This window comes from Antechinus flavipes, chromosome 1, assembly GCF_016432865.1.
Source record: "Antechinus flavipes isolate AdamAnt ecotype Samford, QLD, Australia chromosome 1, AdamAnt_v2, whole genome shotgun sequence".
Taxonomy (NCBI): Eukaryota; Metazoa; Chordata; class Mammalia; order Dasyuromorphia; family Dasyuridae; genus Antechinus; species Antechinus flavipes.
The window spans coordinates 342,971,449-342,983,684 of NC_067398.1; the positions used below are offsets into that span (position 1 = coordinate 342,971,449).

At 43.3% G+C, this 12,236-nt stretch overlaps 1 protein-coding gene across 7 annotated transcripts in view; it reads left to right on the top strand.

Moving 5' to 3' along the window:
- The window catches only part of TRAF7 (TNF receptor associated factor 7), a 56,719-nt gene that overhangs the window by 25,433 nt on the left and 19,050 nt on the right, over positions 1 to 12,236 (top strand). For 2 of the 7 annotated variants that reach the window (XM_051969504.1, XM_051969506.1), the window contains exons 2-4: positions 3,153 to 3,271; positions 5,283 to 5,340; positions 8,493 to 8,587. In XM_051969504.1, the coding sequence (XP_051825464.1) occupies positions 3,191 to 3,271; positions 5,283 to 5,340; positions 8,493 to 8,587 (234 nt within the window). In that variant the 5' untranslated portion in view covers positions 3,153 to 3,190. The remainder of the gene's footprint in view (positions 1 to 3,152; positions 3,272 to 5,282; positions 5,341 to 8,492; positions 8,588 to 12,236) is intronic. The other 5 variants (XM_051969508.1, XM_051969509.1, XM_051969510.1 and 2 more) reach the window with 3 other exon arrangements.

Consider the following 12,236-nt stretch of genomic DNA (forward strand, 5'->3'; position numbering starts at 1 on the left):
ACATAGTTTTATTTAGAGATAGGCCTTGCCATCAAAGAGCTTGCATTCTGATAGAGGGAAACAGCACACGTAGGGAAGTAGTGATTAGGAGAGTTTGTTCTGGGAAAGTGGTGGGCAGGTGGTAAAATGGCTTAGGTGAAGGACTGAATGGGATGTGAAGCTAGAGCATGGTCTGGTACATAGGCCAACCTTAGATAGTGGGCTGAGTGAATTACTTGTATTCATTCCATCACAATCAGGTGAATTGGGCATTAGGACAGAAGATTAATCAGTCATGATCCCTACCACAGATTATATACTAACATCAGAAAATATGTGCTATTAGAACTCTGCAAAAATGGAATGGCCTGTGAGGGGAGTGGGTTCCTTTTTTTATGGAGAGTTTGAGATGTTTGAAACAAAAGCCAGATAATTGTAGAGAAGATTCTTAGTCAAGCATGGGACCCCGTGGCCTCAAAAACTCCTTTCAGCTGTCAGGTTCTATGATAATAAATGCATAAATCTAAACAACTATTAGAATGGTAGAATGGCACCTGTATAGACATAGTTAACAATGGCAGACCACAAAGACCTCTGGATGTTGAACTCAGAAGATCTGAATTTCCATTCAAGCCCAGCCACCAATAATTGGCTATGTGACTTGGGGCAAATCATTTCATGTCTTTGAATCTGTTTCTTCAGGTGTCAAATGGGGATATTAATACTAGCTGTAATTACCTCTCAAGGAGAGTAAAGAGAATGTTCTGTAAGTTAGAAAGTACTACAGAGAAATGTGACATTATTACTAGTTATTGTTACTAAGTGAGGATCACATCCTATTTGCGTTGTCCTTCACTGTGAATTTTTTATTGTTATTTTAAAATTATTAACAGTATTCTTAATGTGTTGTTTTTTAAGGAATTAGTCCACATTGGGCAATATTTTTTTCTTCTCTTTGCTGTCTTTGCTCTTGGATGGGCCCCAAGCAACGGAGCAACATTCATCCTTGGCTCCTGAGCTTAGGCCTCACACGTGGCCCCAGGAGAGGGAAAACAGTCAGTGCCTTGCCCAAACAGCTCAGCCATGTCTTAGTGTGGTCTCTGAACCAGACCTGGGGAACACAGTCCCCTTTCCAAAGCTTTCTAACCCCAACTTCTGTAGAATCTTACCCTTTCATCTGTGTGGTCCTGAATCTTATTTTTTTCTCAGCCTCAGAAAACACAAGCCTCAGAATTACTTCATCCAGCAATCTGAGCAACTCTGGGTGGGTTGGATGGAAAGAATGTGAAGCTTGCTGCCTCAGTGGTCCCCAATACTTGTCCTTGATGTGATTTGTCTACATGGGGAGGAACCCCCTTCAATTCCTTAAATCACCTCCAGTACACAGTTGATAGCTATTCCTTCTGTTCCTGCTGGTTTCGACCTGTAATAACCTTGACAGTTGAGGATTGATGGAGGAGATGAGATTGGGGCTAAAGTAGCTGCCTCTCTCTGCCAGATTTCAATCATTACCCAGAGCAAAGAGATGGACAAAGGCTAAGAGATTTGGAGTGTGGTGGGAGAATGGAATTATAAAGATAGAGGAAAGAAAATCTGGCATCACAGTCAAGTCTGTTTTCAATTCTGCCTGCATCTGTGACTTCTCTCATTTTCTTTTAGTTCTCTGCCCTGAGGCATACCAGACTCCTTGCTCTCCTCAGCCATTTCCTCCTTTGTCTTCTTTCTGAGAACACCCAGCACCAGGAATGAGATCCTGTTATTTGTAGGGATAACTAGATTGTCTCTCTTCCGTCCCTTAAAATTTCTCCTGTGGGCCAGTTTCTTCCAGTCAGCAGACCAGGCCTCTGGAGCAGACAGGAGCCCAATCTGCTCCTTGGTAAGGAGGAGATAGGCCCTGAAGCAAAGTCTAAAGCCAAGCAGATGCAGGGAGTGGTGATTGCTCTGCCTCCTCCTGACTGATTTCTCTTTCACATGTCCTCAACCTCCTTGCACACACCCTGCCTCCTGCAAACCCAAGGCTGTTTGACCCTTAGCATCTGTTTCCATTTTTAATGCAAGCACCCATATTAATAATCCTATTATTGCAATTTTACATTATTGTTAGCTAGAATGCAGTGACTTGGAAATGAAGAGCCCTGAATTCTAGTCTTGTGTCTCCCTTTAACTAGGTTAAGTTATTTTACTGATCTGGACATCTCACAGGGGCAATGGGGCTAGTAATCCCTGGCCTATATACTTCAGAGGGATGTTATGAGGCCCAAATGAGAAAGTGAAATGGGAAAGCATTCATGACCCAGAAGGTTCCATCCACATGTGTGTGTGGATATAACTACCATGAACCAGGCACTGGCCTAGATGTTGGGATACTAGGAAAGGCCACAACAGTCTCTGTTTTCCAAGAGCTCACATTCTATTGGAGAAAACACTACATAAATAACTAAATACATACAGGTAACTGTTTAGGTCATCATTGGAAATGACATAGCCTGTTGTGCGACTTTAAGAAAACTGTTTAAACTGTTTAAACTTCTCTGAGCCTCAGCATGACTGGTAAATGGTAGAGATGGGACTAGAATACTTATTTCCTGATTCCAAATTTAGTGGAGTTTTTTATGTTACACTGTGTCATGTCACACCAGGGACTCCGTTAATATTCCTGTGGGATTCTACAGCATCTGCCTGCCTTCAGGGCTTAGCTTAGAGAAAAGTGCCATCTGCTGAATATGGAATTGCTATTGTGGGCATCAAGAGGGAAGTTTCCCTACCCACCCTGAACATATGATTCTTCTTTCCTCCTCCACACCTTCTCCTCCTACCTCTCCCCTCCTTCTCTCCCTCACCCCCCCCAGTATGCTGCCTGTTGAGAGGCTGTGTTCAGGAAAGAGGGAAGGAAGTGGCTTAATCCTGGGTCTCAGACACCAGAATGAGGTTCAGGAAGTGAGGCCTTTGCAATGGGATTGGCTGTCTGAGGGTGATGGGAAAGGAAGGCCTTTAGCTTGATCTGAGTTGAGGCTGAAACCCACCTGACCTCAGCCAGGTTCTCTCAGGCCCTCAACACTGTATCTGCTCAGTCTTCTTTTGAAGGGGGCATTGGATTGGTGATATAATAACTAAAACTTAGGAATCTTCTTGTATTCTTTAAAGAAACTTTGCTTTTTCTCCCCTCCCCACAGAGAAAGCTGCCCGTGGATACTAAATGCTGCCCTAGATTATGAGCTCAAGCAAGAGTGCACGATATAATCGTTTCTCTGGTGGCCCAGCAAACCTCCCTCCCTCGGACAGCACAAACGGGGTAAGGGTGAGAGCAGAAACTCCTGTGAGTTGCTCCCCAAGCCCAGATCAGGGGGTAGCCTAGGACCCCATCCCATTCTGTTGAGCCTCTGTGGTTCGGAGAGAAGTATCCTTTTTAGGCAGGAGGGAGAACCACCTGTCCCTGAAGGAACCAACTTCTTTGTCCCTGTACACCCATTCCCACTTCATTACCATGGTCTGTCATAGGTGAGGGGCCTCCATTGGAACAAGCAGCCAATTCTGGAACCAAGAGGATCATGTTAATGCAAATCACTGACTAGATATAGGAAAAAGACCCAGGAAAGGAGAGAGCTAGATGCTGGGGCAGTATTCGCTATTTTCAGAAGGCTTTACAGATACCTGGATGAGAATAGTTAAGTCTTTCTGAGTATTGGTAGCCACAGGTATAGGTGATACAGAAAACAATGCTTCCCAAACGAAACTGACCACAGATCACTGCAGGCTTGAATATTCACAGAACCCATAAGTCTTCTAGGAGATCTAGATGCAATACTGTTGAGATGAATAGGGCTCTGGAGAATTTTGAGGCAAAGTAGAGGGAATTAAATTTACTTTTCTGTCAAAAAATTTCCATGCACAAAATTTTGGATACATTTCCAATTTGACAATCTGTTAGAGCAGAAAACGGCACTAGGCTAAAATTTTCATGGAATCCCCCAGTTCATGTTGGTGGAACAAACAACCTAAGCAGGGTTTTATGAAACACTGTTTTGGAAATGCTGATGCAGAGGACGACCTCTTGTTTTTACAAACTCTGACCAGCCTCTCCCCTGTCTTGGCTCCTAGGATCCCCCACAGTGAGTCCTAGCCCAAGAGCTATGTACCATCCCCATGTCTTGGAGACCTTCATCTTAGAGAATTTGGCAGGTTTGCCTGCCAGTTTAGTCCTGGCTGAGGCCAACAGCCTGAACTCACAGTGGGGAATATTACTGTGATTTGGGGCATGACAAGGACTCCTTGCCTGTCCTTAACCTGTGATAAGCCTACCTCTTCTACAGGACTGTGTGAAGAGAAAGAAGGGTTTGATCACAGTGATAAGGAAACTGAATTAGTAGACAGATTCCACATATGGGGTGTTCCTTTGGGCCTTCTTTAGAAGAAGTCAGAGCCTCACAGACATTTTGGGGCTTCCCTGGAACAGAGGCCCAGAGCTGAAGGCCCTACATGAGATCTCCCAGTGGTGCTCCATTTCTTATAAAGGTAGCTTACATTGAAGGGTCTCTGAGGCCACTGCTCTGGGCCCTTGGGGCTTATGTCTGATTCTGGCATCTTCTCTCTTTGGTAATATGGGAAATAGACTGACAATACACAATATTGGTGGGGCTGGGAGTGTGGAGTGTTTTCTAAAATTATGCTGATTAGTTGATTGATTAATTGCCATCTAAGTTTAGTGTACCTTCTCTACTCATCTTACTGGACAGAGAAATGTGTCTTAAAGCATTGGACACACAGTGCCTAGCCTTGTAAGAAGTCTTTAGAAAGCTGCATAAAGCACTGGGCTTGGAATCATGAAGGCCTCCATTCAAATCGGGCCTCAGACACTTATGAACTGAGTGACTCTGGGCATGTCATTTAGTCTCTGCCTGACTCAATTTCCTCACCTGTAAAATAGGGATAATATTTGCAGCTATCTCCCTGAGTGGCTGTGAGAATCAACTGAGATATTTGTAAAGTGCTTAATGAACCTTAAAGCATTATATAAATAGTTACAGTTGTTAGACCTCTTATTTATTGATTTAATTTTGGGGGGCACAAGGTGTTAGGGTTAAGTGACTTGCCCAAGGTCGCACAGCTAGTTTTGAAGTCTGAGGCTAGATCTGAACTCCTGACTTCGAGTCTATCTTGACTCTATCTACTGTGCCATCCAGCTCCCCCTAGACCCCTTTTTAAAAGGCCCTAGATTAGTGTTTAGAAGGCTTCTTTCTTAGCCACTGGTGGTATACCTGCTCGAGGAAGGGAATGTGATTATGTCATCTCTGTTCTCTCTTTAGACCAGAATGGAAACTACCTTTGGTCCTGCCTTTTCAGCTGTTACCACCATTACTAAAGGTGAGCTCATGTTAAGATCTAGGTGTTACTCTGAACTTGCCACACAGACTTTGGTCATCTTGGGGGGAAACTTAGGTGGGAGAAATCAAGGAGGAGGAATTCCACTTGTGAATTCATCTGGAAAAAAAAAGCCAGGTGCCAAAGCTAAAAGGGAGGAGACACTTAGGATCTCGAGATCAGCACTGTAGAAAAGCTGGAAAAAGCTTTGAAGATCACCTAATCCAACTTCCTTATTTTGGGGGAGGAAACTTAGTCTGAGGGAGATGTGGTAACTTGCCCAATGTGACACTGGAAAGCCGAAGTATGCTCTTGGGCTCTCCTCCCCCATGCATAGTAGGGCCTTGCCTTTGGGATCCTGTCAGCTACTCCTCTCTTCTACTTTTGGTGGGTGGGTGGGTGAGTAGATCGAGTGGGTCAGCCCACCCACTCCCTTCCCTTTGAGCTTGGTGTCTAAAGATCTGAAAAGTGACTAAGTCTTTACTTTAAATAACACAATAATAGCATTAAGTTTTCAAGCTGGAGGCAAAGCTCACTAAAGTTAGAGACAGATCTGGCAAAGTTAGGAGCTCTGGGCAACCCTTTTTGTGCTCTGTCACTTAATTGACTTTCATATCATCTCCATTTCATGGTGACAGTGGCACCTGCTCATACAAAGTGCTTCGTGCACACCCTTTGGTGGGTTTTTTTAAATATTGTGTATGTAGCCCTTAGGGAAAGCTCCTAACCCTCCTCTTTTTCTCTTTTTTTTATTCTACCTTCCTTTTTTACAACAGTATTTTTTTCCAAATACATATAAAGAGTTTTCAACATTCATTTTTGAAAGACTTTGTATTCCAGATTTTTCTTCCTCCTTCCTTTATTCCCCCTCTCGAAGACACCAACCAATCTGATAATCTGATATAGATTAAATATATGCAATTCTTTTAAACATATTTTCATAATTGTCATGTTGTGCAAGAAAAATCAGATCAAAAGGGAAAAAAATCACGACAAAGAAAAACAAACCAAAAAAAGGTGAAAACAGTATGCTTCAATCCACATTCAGTCTCCATTGTTCTCTCTCTGGATGCAGATGACATTTTCCATCCTGAATCAAGTGCTTTGAGTCACTGCATTCTAACCCTCCTCTTAAAGAAATAATAGCAAGCCATAGAGTTGGGTCCTTTGATGGATCTGTTTCCCTCTCCTATCCCAACTATATATACATGTCATTGAGCTGTCTGTGGAATCATAGCAGACACTCCTAGGCAGAATTAGAGATTGTTAGTCCTCATTGTGATAACTATCACTCCCTTTTACACACACACACACACACTCTCTCTCTCTCTCTCTAATACTTTCCTCCTCCCCAAATTTGGGTAATGCCTGAAATGTACTATCTTAAAGTCTAGAGGAAAATGTGCCCAAACAGTCAGGCTAGTATCTGGCTTTTTGGATTGACTCTTCTTTCTTCCTCAGCTGGAGCCTCCTTACAGGCCTAGGGAGTCTTGGCGCTAGCCTGAGATGCTCATGGGGGTTCCTAGAGACAAATATTTTTCCTTAGGCCCACCTGCAGAGTAAGCATGCATGCTCTCATAGGACTACAAACATCCCCAGCCAAAACCAACCCTAATTTATTTACTTGGCAATGTGCAGAAAATGAAGTCTACAAACCATACTTTCCATTCTAAGAGACTAGTTCTGGAACATTTCAGACAAAAGCACAACTGCTCTCCAGCTCAATGTAATGGTGAGAGAATCTCAGTCGACTGTTGGGCAGCTCATTTCCTGGGCCTAACTCTGTCTCTAACAAGCTCTAGTCCCATCCAGTTCTGCCGTTCTCTGATCTAGCTATATGTTCTTAATCTGAGTTCTTTACAGTTGCACAGAATCTAAGAATTCAAAGATCTCCAGGCCATCTAGTCTACTTGACCACAAATCTCTACAACATGTGGCCATCTTGCCTTTGTTAAAGACCATCAGTCAAAGGTCATCCACAGCCTCCTGAAGCAGCCCACTCCATTTTGGGACATTTTTTACATTAAACATCATGTTAGCTGGTTTTGCCTTCTATCCAGTCTAAAGTGTCCCATTGTAATTTCCACCTATTGTTCCTGTGACCAAAATGAACAAGTATGACCCCTCTCGCACGTTGCAGCCCTTCAAAATCAGATGATTTCTACCCTTTTCCATTTCTTTTATTCCACCCCATCTTTTCTTCTACAGATTGAACATCTCCCTTTTCTTCCATTAATCCTTATATGGCACAATCTTGAGGCATTTCACAATCCTGATTGCCTTTCCCTGGATGTTTTCCAATTTACCAATATTTTTCCTAAAATAAAGGCACCTAGAACTAAATATAAGACTCTAGCTATAATCTAATCAGGAATTTATAGTCCTGGGTGTTGTGCCTTCCTTAATACTACAAGGAGCCCCATCATTGCCGTGACATTGTTATATTGTCTTACCTGGGTAGATCTAAGTCTATAGTTGGTTTAAAGTTTAAACTAGATGTGAACTAGGTTGGGACAGATTCTCATGTATTTGGCTTTGGGATACAGTTAGAAACTGTTTAGATGTTCACCCTTCCTCTAGATATAGTTCTTTCTAGCACATTCTTCCTGTCCCTAAATTGGATTATAGGGAAAATGGAAATTATGAACAATCTCTAGATTAGAGAGAAGGTAATAGAGATTCAGTTGCATCTTGTGACTAATGGGATTCATAGTTCAGTGATGTTTTCTGCCAAAAGTGAAGATTTCTCTTCCCCCCTCCTTTAGTTGCTTTCTAGGAGTAGTTTGAATTTCTCTTCATACACTGTCAGTTTGTTTTGCCTACTAAGACAAAGGGCATGATTTCTTTGTTTTTCATGCTTTTCCTGGGGGTATTTACTTAAATTGACAAGGATGCTTCTGGTTTTGCTGAAGCTATAGTTAAAAATAGCATGTGTTGCTCATTTCATCTCCAAAAGTACATGCAGAGCTGTGGGTCCAAGCCTATTCTGAGATACTATACTGGAAAAAGGACCCACATTGTGTTTCTTCCCTCTTTTTTGCCCCAATTTCCCCCTCCTTACCTTCCCCCCACGATAATCAGGATTTTGAAACTAGAAATTAGAGAAAATACACCCTGAATCTTTTCCATCTGTAAAAACCTTTTTTTTGTTTCAGTAGCTGATGGGACCAGCACGTACAAACAGCACCGTAGAACTCCCTCCTCCTCCAGCACACTCACCTACTCCCAGAGGGACGAAGAGGACGGCATGGTATGTCTGATTTTGAATCATCTTTCCAGAAAAGTAGTTATTATAGTTAAATGGTGAGGCCAGGAGGCATGACCAGAGCATGCAGTTGGGGTTGGTTCTGATCTCTCTGAGGATGTGAACGCTGTTTCAAGAAAGATCAAAAGTTGAGGCTGTGTACAGATAAGGCAACTTATTCCATGCATGTGTACATCTGAGCTCAGAAAGCTCATTTGTGGCTCCTTTTTTTTTTTTTTTTTTTTTGGGGGGGGGGAGTAGTGGGGGGGACATTGAAAACTGTGTTGTGAATCAGTCAGAAGCCTGTAGAACCTTTTCCCGCCTGTGGAGGACACATGGATAGTAGACAGGGTGTGGTGCCAAACAGGGAAGGCCTGTTACCTTAGCCAGGCCAGGGAATCTGAGTGAAGAACATCTTATATCTTTGAAAGTTCTCAGCCTTGAGGGAGGGGGGTGATTGTGAAAGGAGTAGAAAGACAGAGTAGAAAGACAGGACAGGGCTGCTTGGGGCTCCAGCCTCAGCAGGCATGGGTGTTTGAATTTAAGAACAAGAGTGTGAGATACAGAGGCAAAAGCACTGACCTTCAACTGAGAGGGCCTCAGCATAGATCCTACCTCTATCACTGTGTGACCATGGGCAAATAATTCGTGCTCCTGGAACCTCAGTTTCCTCATCAATAGAACAGGGACTGTACCAGATGGTTTCTAAGAGCTTTTCCAGCTTTTCATACATGAGCTACCATAAATTCTTGGACCTTTAGGCAAGCAGATGAAACAATGAAAAGGTTAACACTGAACACAATATGTGTAGGAAGCTTTTGTAAAACCCTTATGGGTACTTTTAATAACTTCCAATTTTGGGTTATTTTTTTGGTTTTGTTTTGACTTTTCCATTTCTGTTACTGTTTTTCATTCTCTTCATGTGAGGACAAAGAGGACTGAGGGCTTTCCTCACCTTTAAGTGCTCTGAACTGGATGAGAGTTGGAGAATCCTGATGTCAAGGATGAACAGGATGTGGGGTTCTCAACTATTCTTTTTAGACTTGGTAGTGCTTTATCAAATGCTTCAAAAGCCGAATAATTGCAGATTTAAAGAGATGAGAGGGAAGGAGAGAAGGAGGGGGAGGAATGTTGATACAGCACAACAAAATTAGAAAATCTGGTGCATGCCATATTTCATTCCTACCTCCATCCCCTCCGAGGCACCCCCTCCCCTCCCAGAATGTGAGCTCTTTTGAGGGATGGTTTTGGATTTGCTTTTATGTCTAGGACCTATCATGGTGCCATGCACACAGTAGGTGCTTAATAAATATTGACTGAATTGGCTTTTTAAAAAAAGGAAAAATACAGGAACACGATAAGGGGACAACTTGATATTTGTAGCTATTGCTGTTTTTTGTTTTGTTGTGGTTTTGTTTTTGCCTTTGTCTTGTTTTGTATTCTTAGCACTTAGCAGAGTGTCCTGCTCACAGAAGGTACTTAATGATTGTTGATTATTTTCCTCCCTAAACATTTCAGTTTTATATTTTGCATCTTTTTGAAGATGCCCAAGCTGTATCATTAGTATACATCATTCAACAAAGGCCAGTAGCCTCACCAGCAGCTTGGCATTTCTTTCTGCTGTTTCCCCATACAAGAGTCTAATCCTAAGAGTCTTTTTGGACCATCATTTCCCTAGCCACCCTCTCCCACCCCAGTTTCCCATGGCTCAGGCACATAAGCAGTGGTGGCAGAGTTGTCAGCCAACTGGCTAGGCCCCCTCTCTCTCTTTTTGGAAGTTGTACTTGGCCTGTTTCTGTGGTTTGGATCTGTTCTCTGTGTCTTTCCTGGTTTTCCATTGCCCTTTAGGATGTTTTGACTCATTTCCTTAAACTTTCCACTCTCATTCCTCTTGTGGTGTTTCCATGCAAAAATAATAAAGGAAAAGCTATTTGAAGCATTTCTGAGTGGTGGAAGGGTATTGGCGGGATCTGGAAGCCCTATTGAGCACATAGGGTACAGAGTGAACATGGCTGCCCTCTGTGTGAGAACCAGGCTGGGAGCACTCTTAGAACAGGCTCTCCTCTGATCACATACTGGTGTAGTAGAAGTCTCACATTTCAGCCCAGACCCAGTTCCCTCTCTTGCCCTCGCACTGGTTATTTTGGTTTGTTTTAATGATTAGAGTGCAGGATAGCAGGGAGCCCAGCAAGATCGAGCAGTATATACTGATGCTGACCCAGGGAGAGGATAGATTCGACTAGATGGAGAGGCAGAGGTAATTATGAGTTCAGCTTCTCTCCTTTCTGGGCTCTCAGCTTCTGCTGGGATCTTCCTCTCTTCCAGTAACAGAAAACGGGATGTGGCTGGGCTGAACTTGTATTCTAAGACCCAAGACCTATGATTATCAGGTCCCCCCAAAACTCCTGGTACTTAATAGTCATTTCTGGCCTCAGTGGGAAAACTGATGGAATTATAATTATAATATGTGAACCTCTCTGTCAAGAAAAATAACCACAACACTCACCCAAGGGGAGGATGTGTTTATGGTTATCCTGAAAACAGTGAGCCGCAATTTCCATCTCTTCCATGAATAAATGAAAAAAAACATAGATTTGTACTGTAGCTGGAGAGATTTCAGTTAAGCACAGGAAAGTTTGGGGTTTTATTTTAGTTTGGTTTTTTTGGGTTGTTTTTTCCTTATACTCTGAGTCTGAGAAATTAGAGCATGTAAATAGAGGAGATTCAGCATCTCTGTTTCTGGAAACATTGATGAGCCATATGGGCTCCCCTGGGTCAGGGATGGATTAACTCCAGTCAGGTCTGAAGAGGGGCTGGCCACTAGAGGTCCCTTCAGCCTTGGAAGGTATCCTGTCTTTTATGGGATCCTTAGAAACTCCTTGATTGTAACAATCCAAAGCAGCCAGAAAAGGCAGCTTAGTATTTGTGGCCTGAGCGAACCCTCTCTCTTTCCCCAGTGGAGGCAGGCATGCATGGCTTCTGCTTGGGCTATAGGGGACAGTATCATTTTGCTTTCCAGAAAGAACTTTGTGTTTGTAGATTTAGTTCCTTGCTGGTTCAGCTATTCAGCTCTTTCCCTAAACCTCTGCCCACTGGGTCAAATTGTCTGATTTTCCTGGCCTGGCCTGACCTTCTAGAGGATAGAGAGAGCTCAGGTTCAGGTTTGCAGCAAAACTTTTCTGGTGAACTTTGAGGATCATGCTAGCACCTCCCTCACAATTTAATCAGTGGCTGGATAGTAGTGAACAGCAAGGGCCCAATGGCAGCCTGCTGTGTCCACCCCAGCCTCCCCCCGCCCCAGTCCTAAAGACTGGTGAGAGCAGGATTCTGTATTGGCCTTTGGGCTGCCCCACTAAATACAGGAAGCAGGAAACAGGCCAAGAGTGTCCTCACTAAATTGAATAGGAGGAAGTCACTCCATTGACACACAGAAAGTTGGCAGATATTAGATAGGGAGTAAAACAACAAGTCCTTGGGCTGAGGCTTCTGGGCCAGTCAGCCCCAGGAAACTTCAGGGAAGGCCCTCGGTGCTTTCTCTTTCTTCAGAGAATGATTCTATTTCCAAGGAGTCTGCTTGTTCAGTGCTTCCACAAGTAGGCCCTAGTGGGATGGGTGAAGCAGAGCCTGGTGCATTGACAGGTGTGACTGGTGGTCA